General features: G+C 39.2%; 1 protein-coding gene across 9 annotated transcripts in view; it reads right to left on the reverse strand.

The window, feature by feature from the left end:
• The window catches only part of LOC108693167 (serine/threonine-protein kinase tousled-like 2), a 58,282-nt gene that overhangs the window by 3,382 nt on the left and 34,696 nt on the right, over positions 1–20,204 (reverse strand). For 4 of the 9 annotated variants that reach the window (XM_018201960.1, XM_018201959.1, XM_018201958.1 and 1 more), the window contains 4 exons: positions 2,158–2,248; positions 1,626–1,888; positions 1,306–1,539; positions 4–96 (listed from right to left, as the gene is read on the reverse strand). In XM_018201960.1, the coding sequence (XP_018057449.1) occupies positions 4–96; positions 1,306–1,539; positions 1,626–1,888; positions 2,158–2,248 (681 nt within the window). Of the gene's footprint in view, positions 1–3; positions 97–1,305; positions 1,540–1,625; positions 1,889–2,157; positions 2,249–2,341; positions 2,808–5,778; positions 6,284–16,508; positions 16,660–20,204 lie in introns of those variants that run through there. The other 5 variants (XM_018201957.1, XM_018201965.1, XM_018201964.1 and 2 more) reach the window with 5 other exon arrangements.

The raw sequence follows: 20,204 nt of genomic DNA on the forward strand, positions 1-20,204 counted from the left end.
TACCCTATTTAACTCATCAATTTTATTGTTACGTAATTCTAAGTCTGAAGAGGCTTGAGTTTCAAATTCCTGTATCCTCTGGCAAGTAAGTTCTGTCTGGAATGCAATTTGTATAATTTTACGAAAAATGAAACATGTTACCGTAACATCTGATACATTTGTCAGCATTATTCAAAAATACTGGATACCTTGCTACACGCAGAAGTGCATAACATGAGAAATAATTTGTTAAATAAATTAATAAAGTTACATGGTAAGTATACAACGTCTATATTTGGTGTTCTATTAACTATCTGTTTAATTACGTAATGTAATCATTTCTATATTTCACTACGACTGACTTTCTCTTTGTTATAGAAAATAAATTAGTGAGCAAAACTTAGGCAACGTGAACAAACGCTAATGGAACTGAGGGTCACACAGGCAGCAAGGAAAACACCAAAAATGTACGCATGTATAAAATGCTCTCATACAAACGCCAATATATAGATATATAACCCCAACAAAATTATTAATAGATTTCTTGGAACAGTTAAACGATATTGGACTCATTAGAACTTAAATGCAATGTTCAATGAATCCAAAGAAATAAAGATACAAAGTAATAAAATATGTCTTTGACAACACTCACAACTCGAGTATTATTTACAAATACAGTATGATATTTTTTATTTTCAAACATATTAGAATTCTTAAAACAAGTATCTTATAACATAAACGATGGCACTACAAGATAGCCTGTATTTGTATAATAACAAATGTATACAGTGCTACAATTTGGCCAAAGATTAGCTGATTTGACTGAAAACATTTGACAAGAAATGCCCATCACAAGATCATAAATGCATATGAAAAATCTAATCTACCTACGTTGTACATAGATCACAAACAAACAATTCTTAAATACAAAAAATTAATTTTTACTAATCTGTCCACTCTATGTTATTTATATCACTTTCGCTTTTACCATTTTGTTTTTGCACAAAAAATTAATCCACAAATCTTTAGGAAGATAATACTTCTAACAGATAAATTTTTATTAAACAGTAATTCTATATTTTTATTGGTATATTTTCATGTTAGGAATGACAGTGGCAGCTTTATTATTATATCTATTTACAACACAGTGTGGTAGAGTTGCTATATTTTATTATATTAACAATGAAAACATTTCGGAAACGTATAAGCTTATGTATTCTTATAATGTATTCAGCATTGCTGACTATGTTGCAGTAGAAAGACACAAATACAAACTGTGGGACGTTTCTTATAAAATGCTTGCAGATATTACCGAATTTTGCTTACATTTGGGGTGTTAGTCTTCGCTTGCCTGACCTGGCTTGTCCTATTGAGGTTGGTAGGCCTTACCTGCACCTGCTTGCTGACCATAGAGCCCGCAGGTTGCGATGAAGCTGGTGGAGGAGGTGGTGGAGGTTGAGGATGAGGTCTCGGTGGCTGCATCAATGAAGAGAATTCCGCCACCGAAGAATTAGGTGTTGTTACTTGTGGCGAAAGTAACTGTTGTGGTGATGGTGGATACTGTTAGCGAGGAAACATACGTTACATCACAAAATACTATGAGACCATTTTTGATGAACGTTTACGTTTATATGACATAATCTTACCATAGGATAACCCTGTTGAGGAGAAGGGCTCTTAGCTCCACCGTGCCGAATAGGGCTACTGCCCAGATGATGCTTTGGAAAATACTCATTGATCTTCTTATTATCAAGAGCAGCAACTGATCTAGCGCCCTTACTAGCTACAGAGCCACCTGCGACACCTCCACCTCCATCATCGGCTTTACGTTTTCTTTTCCTCTCAGAAGTAGTCCGTGGTACTTTTTCCGGAGTGTTTGCATCCACCTCCTTATCACTATGCGATGAGCCTACAGAATTATAATCCATTGTCAAAATGACTATAAAAAGTACATCTTTTTAAATGTTGATATCAATAAGAATAATAATAACAAATCAAAGAATTGCCTTTATTTGAAAACATTCAATAAGAATATTTGGAGAGAACATTCCCAGGTGCACAAGACTTTATTCTCGAAGATAGTTGCTCAGAAGATTAGGATGTGCAGAAAGCATTCAGATATTTCAAGCAAAACTCCTGTTAAATGCATATCAATATCAAAGAACGAATCTGACTTACCAGTGCTCATGTTCGAGTCTTGACTATGAACTGTCTGACCAGAGTTTACGGTTGTTTGGGGTGCCATCTGAATTTGTGACCCAGCAGACATCTGAAAGCAGAAGACGGGCGATGTAAAATATACTGCGAGCTTTGGTCGAATGGTGAAAACAGCACACAAGAGGAAAGAAATAATGCAACGAACCAAGTAGTGACGGACTATAGTCACGAAGAGCGCCTGGGCGATTCAACCGTTATCGAATGTAAGGCACGTCGCCGCCACATAGTAATGACGAGTCGTACGGCGAAGCCAAAGTGGCGTACGAGACCGACCACGAACGATAGCGATGACAACGACGGGTACGAGAACGAGAACGACGAATGCGAAACACGGCGAGAGAGAGGCGGCTTCAATGATCCCTCTCGAGTGCCGTGCGAGAGAGGTTACGCTTCGCAAACGGCGAAAACCGGCGTACGACGCTTCGAGAGAATCGCGTGTTATTAAAAAGACACAATTTATACTAGGGGGAACAAACCTGGAAGGATAGAGAAAGACTTATGGAGCGGAGAAAAAGGGGTGGGATGAGGGGCGCCGGACGGTGCATGGAGGGGCGAGAAAAGAGAAACGAGAGAGAGAGACAGAGAGAGAATGCGTGCGAGTGAGAAAAAACAAGAGAAAAGGAGAAAAGAATGGTAGCACATAAAAAGAGAGAAGGAATAAACTGCGGCTGGAGAGAGAGAAACAGAGTTAAAACGTTAGAGAAAGAGAGACCGACACCTTCCAGGACGACCTATGGTGAAGTCCCATAGTAATCGCGCCGTCCGGGGCCGATTGGCGGTCTGTCAACGGCAAACGGAATTTTCACGCGCGTTCCTGCCGTGAGTGGTGGCGGCGGCGTGTAAGGGAAATGTCCGATATACGTTTAGAGCTAGAGGAATCACGACAAAATGGAGGACCTTAGAGCAGCGGGAAGGCAGGAGGGCGGGCGGGAAAGAGAGAGGGAGGGAGGGAGGGAGCGGAAGGGCGACGGAGGTTCTAAGGGGCAACGAGCGCGTGTGGGACGGGAAGGGAGGGCAAACGGCGACGGCATGGATGGAGGAAGGAAGGGAGGGAGAGAGGGAGGGGAGGCCAGGAGGAAGGTTAGGATAACGGCCGCGCGGGGTAGGAGGTACGAACTTGACGGCGCGCACGATTCGAGAAGTGCATGGACGATGATCGGTAACCGCGGGCGCACACCACGAGGGGGCAGTTTTACTCACTACGTTGCGTTTCTGAACTCCCTACGGCACGGGGCCGAGGCCGTGGTTTTTAACTTGGGCTCTCTCTCTCTCTCTCGCGCGCGCATATTTTCGTATAAACGGCATCATCCGCGGCCACCGGCGACAACAGCGGCGTCGGCGAGGCGGTCGCCGCGGAGGGACGGGACGCGTTGCGCCTCTTCGATTAACAGCACCGATAAGCGAGAGAAGAGAGCGACGACACGCTACGTCATTCTGGCCGGCTGTACAGCGCGGCGCGCAAAGTGTGACGTCGTCGTGCGGCCGTTGCGCGTCCCGCGTAGCGATAAATTACGCACCTACGCGCGCGTCATCTTCTCTCTTCCTCCCTAGGGGCTCATTTTTCTCTCGCTCCCGAACGGCCACGAACGATACGTCACTACACGCTTTCATATCCATCCCTCTCCCCTCCCTTCCTCCCTCCGAATTAATTATCGCGAATAGCCCGTCATCGATCTGTCGACGCGAAATCAAACGAAGAGCCACGAGAAACTCAACGTCTATTGTGAAATTTCGCAGAGTTGCCACAAATTCCTAAAATTCTATAACCTTTCTCCGATTTCTAGAAAAATTTTCATGATTTTTCCCGACTTTCAATAATATTTTGACATTCTTTGTGATTTCATCCTGATTTGGAAATTATTAAATATTTTCTTGAGAGAGCAAATTACTATTAACGTTGCTGACACTGTTTGCATTTAATTTTTTAAGTTGACAATATTCCAAAACTGCATAAATATGATGTACCAATGTTAAATTTCTTTAAAACCAAGAATTTTAATTTTCTAGAAAATTTTGCAAAATTCCCTGAATCTTAATTGATTTTCCTGATCGTTATCATTTCTAGTTTTATGGCAACTCTGTTCGCTAAATGGTGTCTATGCAACTAAATATTATAGTACGGCAATTACATATTTAAAATCATTTCGACGGCCATCTAGAAAGATTTATTTTTACGTTTGAATATCGCGCGGTCTACCGGTATGTACTGAAGTTATGCGAGAGCAGCGACGATTGGCTTACCCATTCTTGCTTGACGTGAATCGTCGAAAAATCTAGTCTGATTTAATTGATCCGATTAGTTACGCACTTCTTACTGTGCGTCAACTTTGCACGGCGATCTACTTAGATTGATGATGCTTTTATTTTTGTCGTGGCGCTATTCCGAGAGAGACTGTTTTATCTTATTTATATCTCGGCGCAGACTAGGAGAAAGAAAACGCACGTGAGACTTATGAGGAGCAAGTCCTCCTATGTGAAGAACAGAAACGAATATCGCTTACTTAATTCACCGCAGTGAAATTGATTTTTTTCTTGCAACGATCTTGTTTAGCAAAATTAGATTACTAAACAATGACCAATAACTTATCTTTTTTTTTTCTATTTCTATGATTTTATAGTCATGACGTATTCGAGCGGCGTGATACTTGAGATCGATTCGAAGGACAGATAAATGCGTAATATTTTACTTTTTAGAAACTCACGCTAGGCTCTTACAGAAAATTACACGTAATCCTTTTTTCATCGATGACACGTCGACCGCCATAACGATGAATGTATCTGACGTTTGACGCGAAAGAATAAAAAAGAAGGAACGATAACAGTCAAGTCAATTTACCAAGCTGATATACAAAGAAATACAAGAGTTAGACACGAGGGTCTAAATCGCAATGTAAACATCGTATACAATTTCAGGTATTTCCACGTCAAATCTTATGTTTTACTTCCCCAAGCCCGTAATTCGCGCCGTCTCGCAGGTAGCTCGGTCACGTGACCGGTAGTGTAACTAACGCGCCTCTCGACCCCGAGACTATGCGACAACGAGATGCTCGATCCCGCGGATTCCTCGCGTATCGTGCACGACCGGCATGAACAAATTCACCGCGGGAGAGGACAGCAAACTTCCTTATCGATGGATCAGTGGCCGTGCCCGGAACTGGGCTAGAGGGCCGGCAAAGAGAAATAAAGAGAGAATGAGAAGAAAGAGAGAGCGAGAGACGATGTATCTTGTCTCATTGACTACGTTCAACAGAAAAAGCAACTTTGCAACTGTTGTAAAATTCTTCGGTACAATTGGTCTTGCTCCTAGTTCTTCTCTGGATCCAAGTATATAAACGAATCGCATTAAAGAATCTTACGACACTTACAAAGCTGTTTTTTTTCTGCTAAACGCAACCTTTCTCTCTCCGCTGTCATTACGACGTCGAGACGGATGAGGCACAGTGTTATGTACGATCGCGCACACAGATGCGCGAAATGGTTGTGTATGTGTGTAAGATAAACCGTACGTATGTGGACGACATGCGTGTAAAAACGTATATGGAGCGATTCGCGCATAGGTAGAAGATTGACGTATATACGTACGTACGTGCGAACCCGGTAAATCGGGGCATCTAGGACTTTTACAATGCACGCCTGTAACCCTGGCTACCTGGCCCTGGCGTGGCCATAACCGCGAGGTCGGTCTGTTCACGAACGCACCGTGGTCGAGTGGTACGTAAGACCGAATCGCGTCTCGTAGAGCGTTGTACGTCTACGAGACGGAGCTCTTCTCTCGCTCCTCTCTCTTTCTCTCTCTTTCTCCGTCTCTCTCGCGCTTCGCCGCACGAGGTCCGTTTACTCCTGGATGTGCTCGTAAATGTTGGCGTGCGGCTGGCGCGCCGAGTAAACAGCGGAGACGGTGGCATCAGCAACGGAACCAGCAACGGCAACAGCGACGGCAGCAATCGCAGCCGTACTGTGCGACGTCAATGGACACAACAGCGAGCGGCATCACGCGCATATATACCCGCTCCTTCTCTCTTTCCTGCGCTTCGCGCACGGTGCGTTATGAGAGCGCGAGCCAAAAACCCGGCGCGCGTGGACTCGCCTAATCGAAACGGAACTGGAACTGTCCGACCACCGTGCCGCCGCCGCTCTCGCATACTACTACCTAGCCCCGAGAGAGGTTTCTCTCTATCTCTTTCTCCTTTCTCCCTCGTCCCTTCGTCCCTCTCTCTTTCTCTTCGTCGCTCTGCTGCTATTTCTCTCTCTCTCTCTCTCTCTCTCTCCCCCTCCCTCCCTCCCTCCTCTCTATGTACGGCAAATGAGCAACGCGCGAGATTCCGAGATGCGGCAAAAGGTGCAACCTCCCTCCCACTTCTCTCCCCGCGGTGCCGCTACCGCCCCGCATCACACAACAGAGAGTCAGAGAGAAAGAGGGACACTTTGGTACAGTGTACAAGCGAACGAGAGAGGAAAGGAAAGAGAGACAGCGGGCGAGAGAGAGAGAGAGAGAGAGAGAGAAGGGTGGGAACGCGGGGGGGGGAGGACAGGCGGACGGGAGGGAGCGGGGGCAGACGTTGGCGAGCTTGGATGGAGGAGAGGGATGGACGGGATAAGATAGAAAGAGAACCGTCCGTGACTGACGGAGACAGGGGTCCGTAGGGGGTGGCGGCGAGCAGCCGAGAACCGAGGCGCGGGAGTGCGAAGGGAAGCAGGGAATACGACGGGGGGGAACAGGGGGGAGGGAGGGAGGAGGAAAGCATATGAGACATTCCTTCAGCGAACGGGTCGACCGAGTGTGAGTGCGAGCGAGCCGGTAAAATCGATGTGGCAAAGTGTAGTTGTGCCGCTACAGCAGCGTGCGAAGGGTGCCTCTACTCTGTTGTACCTCTCTCTGCCCCCTTCCCCCCTTCCTCTCTGCTATGACCTCCCCCTTTCCTCACCTCACCGCCGCCGAGATACGTTTCCCGTGTGTGATCCGCGGTTCCGCCTTGCGGCGTTACTTTGCGCTTCGCTGTTGTATCTCTGGACTGAAGGTGAAGCAGGCAGGTTCGGGTTAACGAATGACGCTCCCTTTTTTGCCGTTGCGTTAATTTATCCCACGAGAAAAGAGAGAGCCTCTCATCCGCTATGCCACGTGTAAATGAAATTTTATGGAAAACAGTATTCTTTACGAGTTAGCCGGGAAAAGTCGACTGTAAAACTCATCTGAAGCGTCTACTAACTGAATTTTGAGAACTTACTTCAGGTATAATAATGATAAAATCTTAAAGCTTTCGATAGGTTTATAAACTTGTGCAAGTTATGTCACTCTTAGAAATTTTATAGATGGAGCTGAGCTTTAATCTGCGTATCCGAAAGAAAATATCGAAATGTATTATACAACAGGTGTTCGCTATGTGGTTATATGAATGAGTGAGTGAGAGAGTGAGAAATAACGATTTTAATTTGACGAATTAACTTTTCATAGGTAATTCGAAATGCAAGATAGACAAACAAAAATAATTTTCACTTTGGTTCTAAAGCTCATATTGTCTGCATCACAATCATATTCCATTATAATGTCAGAAATAATAAACAACAAGTAAGGGATGAAGACCTATGATAAAAATATATAAAATAAATCAAGGAAATTTTTTCCTTGCATTAGTAATTTTCATATATCTTTATGTTTGATAATTTAAAGTTGGTAATATATGGTAGCAGTACATTTGTTTTGCTTCTAAAGTTACAATTCAATATGGCTGAGAAGAGGAAGGCCCTTACTGGTACAGTCGTAGACAGAATGGTTGCACTTTTTTTTCGATGAGTTTCGAAATTCAGTAGAGCGGTTGAACATATTATAAATGGTTGAATTCATAAGTAGAATCAATCATTCGGTGAACAAGCTGTACTCCGAAATCCATCAAAAAAAAGTGTTGCAATCATTTTGTCTACGACTGTACATATAGTTGACTATACTACGTTCAAATTTGTGTCATACACTAAAAAGTATAATAATTGTAATTAAAATAATTATAATTGAATGTTCCATTTTTACAGTTATTACTATTATTTACAAAAATTATTTACAATTCTACAAAAAATATATATATATATATAATTAACAAAAAATAACTAATAATAATTTATAATTAAATTTTATAATAACTGCAATCATTTTTCCACTCAGTGTAGCAATCAATATATTCTATAATATATATCATGACGTAAGGAGACTATAACTGTAATGTTAAGTAGAAGTATGTGCCATGAAAAGAAGCTACGTACTGGACGATTTAAACTCTTCTATCAATGGATACCGCTTTCTTTGCAACATAGCAATGCTCTTTAATGGACAATCTATAATGAGAGTAATATTGTATAGTAAGAAATTGGCCAATCATTGTCGATTATTCTCCTCACATTCGACTGTGATTAGTCAATTTCTTACAACTCGACATCACATTACTCCCATTATGGACGGCCCTTTATTTTTCTTAATGAAAAATAATGCATGAAAATAAATTTAACTTTGATAGATCTATTGGATTGACGAAAATTAAAAAATACTTAAATACGCACACAAACATATAATTTTATTTAATTTAACCAAAATTTGGAAATTGTGAGATGGTACATTTAAATAATCAACGATATATAGTGGAAATATCCTGAAGAAAAAGCTTAACGATTTCACTTTAAAATTGTGACCACATTCGCAACGAAGCATTTTTTTAGAAAATGCACCCTTATAGTGGTTCCACTCGTTACATCCCTGTGAAATACGTCGTGCCGACGCGTGCTTCGGCCTGTGCGAGGGCGTATTAGCAAGAGAGATGCAAAGGCCGAATGGTGGAGGGGCAAAGACGCCGGGGAAGGGGAGCAGATGTGGAAGGAGTGGAGGGGGAACCGTACAAGAAAACGGAACACGACGGAACGGACGAACATAACAGGTCGAGCGACCGTTCAAGTCTGAGCTATGCTCCGTACAGCGTTCCACCAAAGTTGCTCCAAAACGAACGGACGTAGACATTCGGAATAAATATCTCGAATATTTCCCGGTATATCTTTCGAAGTGGAGGACATTGACAGTGCGTAAGGTGAATTTGTCGCATGCAAAAAATCAAGAATAAATCTCGCAATTTGTGCGAAACTGTGCGAGCGAATGTGAAAATCGAAAGAAGTTTCATGGGTGAACGTAGAATTAGAAACATAACAACAAATCGAATGGATATATAAATAGAAATTACTTGGACAAGTCGAGTTGAATCGCAATTGTAAGCTTTCTTTTAAAAACAAATTACAGATGATGATGTATAGATGTACAGAAAAGGAAGCGATGGATTCTTCATTGTAGCGACGATAGTTTTTTTTACGACGTGTGAGATAACAGTCTTGTTCTTGTAAACTGTTAATGTTAAGTGAATGGTGACTAGCCTATCGAGAATGTGCGTGACGATATGACACCACTGGTGCAAACAATGTCCCTATTCTATATCACTGAATCTGATAAGTGACGTGATGTTATTCACAATTGTCAGGGAATGACGCTATTCGCGTAAAAAGCGACCAATGATAATGCCATTTTACGTCGTGTAGAGTGCCATAAGAACACGAAATCAGGATTGGCTGTTTCCTCTCTGACAGGTTACGATCATTTATAATGTTGCGACATGATGACATTTCAATCCTCGATCTGCGCCGTGACGTTCGGTATTTTGTAAAAGTATGTAACGTATACAACACTGTGACATGAAAACGAGTTTTTAAAGAGAGAGACGAAGATTTTAGTTGAATAATAATTTTCACAATTATGGTGTTAATCCAAGAAATCAATTAAACGTATACGTAAAAAAAAATATATCTGTCGTTTTTTTTATTTCTGCCGTAATGTATATATGTGATATATTTGCTACAATACAATTCAAAAACTTTTTTTAGAAAATAGATTTGCTTAATCGTTAAAATTCTTATTTTAAATATTATAATATTATAATTTTTTAAATATTATAATTATTTTGGTGTAGCAATTAATTTATAGTAAAAAAATAAAGGTATATTTTTCCTTTTTATTTTCGTTTTTTCTTTTAAATCGCAAAATATCCTCTTATAAAGATTGAAGATTACTAAAGTCTCTTCAAAATTAATTTTTATGCATGCCCGTACAACCAGTAGTTTCTGAGATATGATTTTAAAAAACAATTAAAAAAATGACAATTTTAAAGCTATTTTATTGTAGTAAATGAGCGATATAAAATTGACGAACGACGAACGACGAACCTGTAGATCGGCAAAGATTCAGCGCGCGAGCGATTGTGACGTGAAGTTTGCGGCGAGCCGGGTCGCCATTGCATACGCAGAACGCGCTGTTAGGTAGATTCTCAAACGACACAATTGCGAGGTGCGACCGATTGGTACAGGGACTTTTCTCTCTCCCCCTTTAATCTCCATCTTGCGCCTGCACCCATTCCTTCGTTATTGATATGGAACGGAACCGAAGAGCAACGTCGCGGTTTCGGGAGACCGCGACAACGTCGCAGCGGGTTTCTCTCTCTTCCTTTTCGGAAGTCTGCCCCTGCACTCTCCCTTGCCCCCGCAACGGACACAAGTTCCATGGGAAAATGAGCGCGATCGTTTCCGTACGATGGCGTTCACGTCGGTGTGTCGAATGCGAACGTTGGGTGTGATTTCGCGAATTTTACACCGCCGTGACATACGACAAGAATCGATATAAATCCGCACTGCGTCACATACCTATTGCTAATAACGAATTCGGTCACTCGCATTACATTACATTTATGCATACTAAAAAAAACTGCTGTACTGAAAACTGAAATTAGCCGAGTAAATGTAAAAACACATAAATGTTTTAAATATCAATAATATTATGTCATGTTATTTAGCACACTGAGAAAAATGTTTGATTTGATTAATGAGAATTCTGATTGAAAATGGATAAATCAAAATTTTCTGATTAAATCTAGTTATTAAATTCTGGTTGAGATAATCGCAATTTTAATTGGCCCAGGAAAAATAAATTTCCTGGCAAAATTTAGCAAAATTGTCGATAGATTTTTTTGCAGAAAGTTGTTTAAAATGGCGTATTATGTGACATATTAGAAGTTCTGCGTACTTAGAAAACTTTGCTATTTCAAAGAACTGGCCAAAAGTGCAGTTTTTCAACAATATCTCAGAAAGTATTGATTTTATAGAAAAAAATCATTATCAAAAAGAAAGCTGGCAAAATTACAAACAATTTTGTTTTTTTCTTTAAGGTCATATCAATACTTTCGTGATAGAATTATTTTTTAATGTACTTTTGATCATTTCGAGAATGAAATGATATTTTGTATTTTTTTCATAAGCATCTTTAATCTGGTTATTTTTACGTACAAAATATTTCTTATGAAGATTGAAGGTTACTAAATTCCCTATAAAATTATTTTTTGTGCATCCTTGTACGACTAATAGTTTCTGAAATATAATTTTAAAAAAGTTTTCTTTTATTTGTTAACAAAAATTATTTTTTAACGTTTTTCAGAAAAAACTTGAATTTCTACGTAAGAAGTACTAATTATCTATATACAAAGGTTTTTAATTCTCTATAAAATAATTTGTTATTAAATCTCGTATGATAAATAGCTGCTGAAATATAAATTTTCTCATATTGTAATACAATTTAATGAATAACTTAATTGTATTATAGTATTGGCTTATCGTATGTAAAAAAATGTACATAAATCTTAAAACTTATGAAATTAGTTTGAAAATTATTTTTTTTAACCTCGATCAATGAATAGTTCCCGAGATATATAAATAACGATACAGTAATTACACTTCTAATCCCTGAGGCTAAATAGTATAATGACTTTTTTTTTATTCTAATATCTTAATGAAAATGAACATTAACTCTCAGTACACAACTTAAAAAAAAATGCTTATGTATATATAATAGATATTTCTAACTCAGCATTTTTTTTTACTTGTATCTCTGGTTGTAATACACCAATTTTTTTTCTAATTGATTATGATAGTTTAAAGATTGAAAAAAGAATTTTAGGGCCAAAAAGTTGGAAAAGTTGTAGCTAATTAAACAAAAGATATTTTACAATAAATAAAGATCCTCAACAATATATTGACAAACGCACTGATATTATTGCTAGCATTTATAAATTTCTTGCTTGTAGCGTCCTCAGTATCATATTTCATTGAAAAGGAATTAAGACAAGATCAATAAAGTGTTCCAGCATAGAAGTCATTTAGAATGCAGTATTATTATAATATCTACATATTGCTGTACATTTGAAGTGGCTTTTCTACATCCACATAATCCAATGTATCTCTTTTTGCAATTACAAGAAACTAGATTCAATATTGACTCTAAAGCAGCAGCAGCAGCAGCAAAAATGAATATTGAAGATATCCCTTTTGTTTTCGCCATTTCCCAAATAAAACACTTTTTTCATCACTTTCCATCTTCTATATATTTTTCTCAAAATTATATCAAGAAATTAACGTATCGACACGAGCAAATAGTACACAAACCATCGAAAAACAGATCGTTACTCTCTACCTGCTAAATGACTTTGACATACAAAGGCAGATGTCTTTTTCTAACAAATAGTGCTTGACAAAAATAAAAGCTACTTTATCTTTGTTTAGCATTTGGTAAATAATAAGGATAAAACGGCAAACATGACTGCATCTGAATGATAATTCTGAATGTGATAGGAATGCACATACAGAAGAAGGTATATTCTGGGCCTGAAGTAATCCTTGTACTTTTCAAAAGAGAAAGCGAATTACACAAATAAATTTCGAAATATACATAAAGAAATTTCAACATTTATTAATTGTAAAATGATATTAAATATAATATCATAAATATTGTTGATAATTATTAGACTGTTATTACTTTAAAAAAATATTAATAGTTGTAAATATTAATAAAGTTGTACTATTATTAATATTGTTGTAATAAAAATTTATATTTGCTTGTTTATATCAAAATAATTATCAGATGCAAGTAATGTACAAATAAAAACAAAATATTCTTTTCAGATTAATTACACAAGTAAACTTTTCTCGGACGTGTATCTCGGAAGTTAGTATTGGCCGTACCAGTAAATAGAAAATGATTTTGTAGGGAATTTAATAACTTTCAATCTTCAAGAGGTATTTTTTATGTAAAATTAGCCAAATCCGAGATATTAATGAAAAAAGTACGAATTCTCGAAATACAACATTAAAAACAAATTATATTACGGAGAGTATCAATCGTGCAACCGAAAAAAAAACGAAATTGTTAATTTTGCCAGCTTCCTTTTTCCTAATGACTTTTAATTATTCGATAAAATATTTTCAAAAATATTATTAAAAAATCGTATATTTTTGGCTAATTTTTTGAAGCGAAGTTTTCCAAGTACGTGGGTCAGGACTTTTAGTGTATGTTATACGTCATTTCAAGTAACTCCACAAAAAAATCTTAATTGACAATTTTGCCGCCCAGAAGTAAAAAAAGACAATTAAATTTTCCTGGACTAGATCGATATAATCAGAATCTTCTGATTCGTTCATTTTTAACCAGATATTTTTTTCAGAATATGTGAATTATTTAAATGTCAAAATTGATTATATTATGTATTTGGATCCTTTATACATTTAAAACATCTTTATTTCAATGTATATAATTCAGAATAATGTGAATGATCGAATTAATCATAAGAAATCACTCTTACACGTTCGATTAAATGATGTTAAGAACACACTTCATTATTTGTATTTCAATACATATTTTTTTTTTAAATTTAAATAAAACAATCAAAATTTTTACATATATTATTACGTCATTTTTATCTTTATTTTTAAAAGAGGAAAAGAATGGGTGTTCTAATTTTAAAATTATATCTAGGATTGTTAGGAAGTCATCATATTCTCTTGCGTAATGTAGCAATATAACCGATGTTTAACGGCCAATCAGTTTTTTTCTACTTCGAATGATTTGTTGCTACGTTGCAGAAATTCCATTCAGTGATTACAGATATTTTAACTTTTGAGAGAACTGTTCCATGATTATGATGTTACAATACATCATTAAATCAAATTGAACAAAACAATTTTGAGGAGTTGAACTTCATAGAATAAGTTAGAATGAATTACTGCAAAAAACAAAAAACTGCAACACAAAAAAAGAAATAAATACGAATTAATTAATATCTTCAATTAATTAAAATCGTTATCTTCCTGTCAAACAAAAAAAAATAATAAACTGTTTATTCAAAAATTCTAAAAAAAATGACGCTTGCAGAATTTGAGAAAGTTGAGTTCGCTGGTAATATAACAGCAATACGTAGAGAAAACACGTTTCGGAAGAACCATTCGATTCGCATTCTATAGCAAGAAACGACCGCGGCGTCTCGAGTACGCGGCCTCCTAGACCTTGCAATGCCGCCGCCACTCGATCGTAGAAAACACCGTCGGCGCGGCACCAAGAGGCACGGCTGTCTGACGTGATGGCAACACGGCGGGATTCTCCCTCTTTCCCTGCTCTATTCAGCGGCGGGACCGCGCGCGGATTCTCCCCTCCCCGCGCCGTTTGCCCCACCAATGAGCCCCCCTCCCCAATAGGTCGCACACTCATTAGCCCAGTCGCGCGCGACTTCCTCTCCCTTCCCCCCGTCCTACCCGCGGCGTGCACGTCGCCGAGCGATCAGCTGGTCGGCCACGCGGCGTTGCCTCGTTGTCTTGGCTTGCGCCGTGTGCGCCGCACCGCCACGCGGTTTTCTGTGTACGTCGCTTCAGCGAGAGAACCGGCGCGGCGTGGCGAACGGGCAGGGAGGTGTGTGTTGTGTGTGTGTGCGTATGTGTATGTACGCGCGCGCACGGTACAGTCACGAGAGGTTAGATGCAGCCCGGCGCCCCGTGTAAACGGCGCGGTGCGGCGGCCGACACGGTGCAAGGACGCGCTCGCGGCCGAATTAAGCCGCATTCACACAGCGTAACTGTTAGGCATCGTGTTTCATCTTCAATTAAAATTGAATGAAGACAACGTATAATTTTTATTGATATATTGTTAATTATATTAATTTATTTTCACTGATTTCAGATATTTTAACACTTAAGAAATCCTCGTGATGAAACTTTGATGAAAGAAAAAGAAAAGTAGTAGGAGAATGCTTCAACGCAATGTTTCATAGAGTTCATACTATTAATTGATAGTCTAGCGAACGGCCGAGCGAATGCGGGAAAAATGCTCATTGTGAAAGTTACGACATAATCGCGCAGACTAGTTGCAGGTCAACGGCACGACGATAGCTTCGACTAGCGAAGTGAAGGAAAAACGTTCGTGCGTAAAAATATTAATCATAGTAATCTGAGGAATGATAAATTGATCAGGATAAAAGTTTCATCAACCTTGGATGCTGATTTATCGATCTCGTAACTATATTCCTTGTCTCATATCCTTCTTTCGTGAACACGATTAAATAATTTACAATGGCAACAATTTCTCGCATTCTCGGCGAGCCAATATGGCTACCGCCTTCAATCAAGACAAAGATCTTTCATTTCAGTTCTCCTGCACTTCAAATCAATTAAATGTTATAAATGTATCTCTAAGGTTTCTATAAATAAAAATTTCACAATGTAATAAAGAACTGAGAATTCTGACTATGAATCATCCTAATTCCAATCTTAAATTTTATTTTATACGTAAAGGACGATTTTGTTAAATGATCTAAAGTTTTGCTGTACGGATACATATTAAAAATAATTTTGTTAGACCATCTAAATAATTATACTAGGAATTAAAAAATGAGCTATAATACTTTACAAACAAATCTTTTGATGGTTCAGCAAAATTATTTTTAAATGTATTTAGCAAAAACATCTGAGATTTTCTAGGAAAATATTCTGTCTATAGAATAAAATTTAAGATCAGGATAAAATTTTGATATTTTAATTTCCAATAATTAAAATTATTTTTAAATATATGTATTTACACACACATAGAGTAAAATTAGATCTTTCAAACAAAATCATTCTTTCCACCTCTAGCATAAGCAATTAAAAATTTCAAATTGGTCTTTTATGTGACACAGGCAGTTAGCCTTTCGCTCAGCAAAATCACGGATCCAAATCCGAAATAGTCTTGTCACAATGAAACGATGCCTATTCTGAGAACAATAGCGACCGCCTTTAGCGACGCTTTAGAGGCGCGAATAAGGTCGTGCGAGAACATTATCAAGTCGTCGTATGTGTTAAAAAGGAAATTCGCAGGAAGCGATGAGCAGAGGAACAAAATATCAACACCTCGATACTATCAGAGTATCGTAAGCATTCCTACTTACGACGAGCGGGTGTCTACCGAGAGCAGCCGATCCTTGTAACCGAGCGTACGAAGATCGCCGATCATGTACGCCGAGCCCCGCCGACCATCGCCGACGACGGTCGGCACTGGCGGGTGCGACGACGAACACGCTCATTGTGAAAGTTACGACATAACCGCGCGGACTACTCCCGCAGGTCAACAGCGTGCGGGCGATACGATCTCTCCTTCTCCTTCCCTCTCTTTCTCGCGTTCTTCGTCTCGGGACGGTGCGCATTAAGCTGATCGCGAGGCGTAGCGCAGATTTCTGGCTCCCCGTTAAGGCTGGTTTACACCACTCACACACGGTGACTTTTGACTTCTTTTGCACGGATGGAATGTAACGAGTAACGAGAATGCTATTCCAAGATTCGCGATGCATAATGTTATAGAATTGATACAAATTGTTCATCCTAAAAATTCCGTAACTTTTCCGGACAAAATTTTACGATTTTTCCTGACTTTCAATAATATATTGAAATTTTTTGTGTTTTCGTGTCGATTTGGAAACAGTTAAATGTTTGAGAGAGCAATTCAATGTAGTAGTGTAAATTACTATTAATGTTGCTGACACACCGCTTGCATTTAATCGTTATGTTGGTAATATTCCAAAACTGCGTAGGTGTGACATATGCATATCGAAATTCTTTAAAATCAAAAATTTCAATTTTCTAGAAAATCTTGCAATATTCCTAACTTTTCTTTGATTTCCTTGAAATTCCTTTATTTCTCCAATTTCTGGTTTTGTGGCAACCCTGTGTTACATGCCGTGCTAAAAAAAATCAATAAGTTATATATAACTCACGATAAAACATTAAGAGGACAAACAGCAACGTGAGTACAACGCGGTAATTGCGGAAATAAAATAATTAAGCAATTGGACGTAGAAAAATAGAAATCATTAAATATTAAGAAAAAAAATAAATATGATAAAATTTAGAGGGCGATTTTTAAAACGAATCTAACTGATATATAATTGAAATGTAAGATTGGACTCACTTCAATAGAGAGTAAAAAAAAAAGAAACTTACTGCAGTATTTTACCGCAGGAAAGGAAAAAGCGCATAATTGCATACATCATTTTCGCTTTCGTTCTATAATCTCCTGCGCCGAAATTAAATTCTAAATTCTAATTTTAGCAATAATTTCCGTGGACTAACGCGGACAAGTAAATAATGTTGACAGGTGGAGCCCGCATGGGAGTCTCCGGACACGTCGCCCATCTAGAAATCGTAGCGTCCGACGGCGGCGCTACGGTTAGCCTTTATAACACACATTACATCGGCTTTGTGACCGCATTTAAAGCCCCGTATCGCGCGCAAGACGAGTCTCCCGACGGCGCGGCAATGGTAACGGCGCGTGTTGTCCATGTTGAATATTTCCATAAGTCTCGCAATTCTTACGTTATGCAATGGCGTCGCGTGACGCGGTCGGGTGTCTGTTTCGTTCCGTCACGGTATCACCATCTCTTAAGTGTCCCGTCAATACTTTGTATCTAGAAACATGGCAGCATCACTATAAGAATCCATGACCTTCCCCCCCCCCTTTCCTACCGAAATACGATTCGCTTGGAATCGAGCCGTCAAGAGCTTAGCCGGGGAGAGAGCTCTCGTACGAACTCGTATATGAAATTATACGGTCCCCGATGCAATCCGTCATGTCTTGAGACGAAGAAATATACGGAAGCAAATATTCTCTTACCAATTGTATACATGTACGAGGATATGTCGGAGTAAATCTTATGTAAAGGCGACCGTTCTCGTAAATAAAGCGAAACTTGAGAGACACGAGGGACTATTTCGAGACCCGACCTCTTATCGGTGCGGTCGCGTATTTGCCGCGGGCGACTGAAATCGCCGCTGACTGTAAGATAAGGCTTATCGTCGCCGCGATGCAACATTGTCGGCCGCGTATTATGACAGAGACCCGCGTACATCGCGTACGATTTGTCGACGCATACACAACGGTCCGCGCGCAGACGCACGTTGAAGAAAAGAAGATAGGAAGCGGAGAGATGCGATCTTCTCGCGTTCGACGATGCGTCCATGAAATATGCAGTCGCCTAGAGAACCTGGAATAACGTTTCTCAATCCGTCTCTCCATCGAATAGAAAGGAGATACCATCGAAAAATCTTTCGCCGTGATCCTATCCTTTCATAAACATACTACATCTAAACGCCTTCTCTTCGTTTCGTCTGTTCTAGAGATTCCATGTCAGAGTCTGGCCGTGAGCGATTTTGTCAAAATCCTACAAGAAACAAAGGAATATAATTTCTCTCTGTATATATCTCACTCTAATTTATACTCAGGGTTGCCATAAAATTGGAAATCAGAAAAAGTCAGGAAGAAATCACAGAATTTTTTGGAAAATTAAAATTTCTGACTTTAAAGAAGAATAATGTGCCTACACAGTTTTGGACTTACTACTAATTCAACAATTAAATCCAAGTAATATCAGCGACAATATTAATTTATATTGGCTGCGTTCAGCAAAGAAAACTAATCAATTAGCGCTTAGTGATTCTTTAAGTGATTGATTTCTATACTCAAATCCAGCGAAAAACTAAAGATAAGAACCAATCATATTAAAGAATCACTAAGTCTTGATTAGTTTTCTCAGTTGAACGTCATTGTTGTATTAAATTATTCTCAACAAATTATTTAACGATTTCCAATTTAGAACGAAAATACAAAAAACAAAACTTCAGAATATTATTGAAAGTATCAGGAAAAATCATGAAAATTTTTCTGGGAGTCAAGGAAAAAGTGAAATTATAGAATGAGAAATTTGTAACAATCCTATATACTGTCTCACTTTATAACGTTAATTAAAAGTTGTAGAACAAAACAGTAAAGGTAATATAATATATATACAAGGAGAAATTATACACACTTTTCTCTCGTAGGATTTTAACAAATCGCTCGTGGCCAGATTCTGTTACAGCCATCTTAAGCCTGTCCCCAATGTTGTTACCTTGTGGCGGGGCACGTTTGCTGTTGTATCCGCGTTCGCGCGCACGCGGCCTATTTCGAAATATAACAGCGACCGGTCTTCGTTTCGCGGCGACAACGTTGTCGTTGACGCGATTCATTCTTTCGATGATTCATCCCCCAAGCTGTCGAGCGTACGAAAATAAATCGTGCAAATTCGCCGTAAGGCTCGCGACTGCCAACGGCAGGCAATATAACAATCAGGGTGGGGCTCGGTGGTCGCACGGACATCGGGCAAACACTTAACGTAGGTAGATCAGTAACGATCGAAAGCCGGCCCTAGTTCCTGCACGTGGCACTAGGTGGTCGCCGGGAGCTCCCCGCTCAGGCGGCCAGAAAAAAGCGGATACGCGGCACGGATGCTGTGTGTCCGACTTTATCCGCGGAGATGCGCAGGGCCCACAGGGTGCGACTTCGTTGCACTTGCAAGGCCCGTAAGAATACAACGTACTGATCCTATCCTGCCTGAAATTACATCAAAGACCATAATAGAGTGTAAACCGTATCATCCGTGTGTAAAATTGGTCAACAAAAATAAGAGAGAGATAAGATTTTTGAAAACCAGTCTCTATCTCTTTTCATTCACTAATATTTTAGAAAGAGAGAGAGAGATTAGCTGTTTCATCTTTTCACTCTCTCTCTCTCTCTCTCTCTCTCTCTCTCTCTCTCTCTCTCTCTCTCTCTCTCT

This window comes from Atta colombica, unplaced genomic scaffold (assembly GCF_001594045.1).
Source record: "Atta colombica isolate Treedump-2 unplaced genomic scaffold, Acol1.0 scaffold88, whole genome shotgun sequence".
In the NCBI taxonomy this organism is placed as follows: domain Eukaryota; kingdom Metazoa; phylum Arthropoda; class Insecta; order Hymenoptera; family Formicidae; genus Atta; species Atta colombica.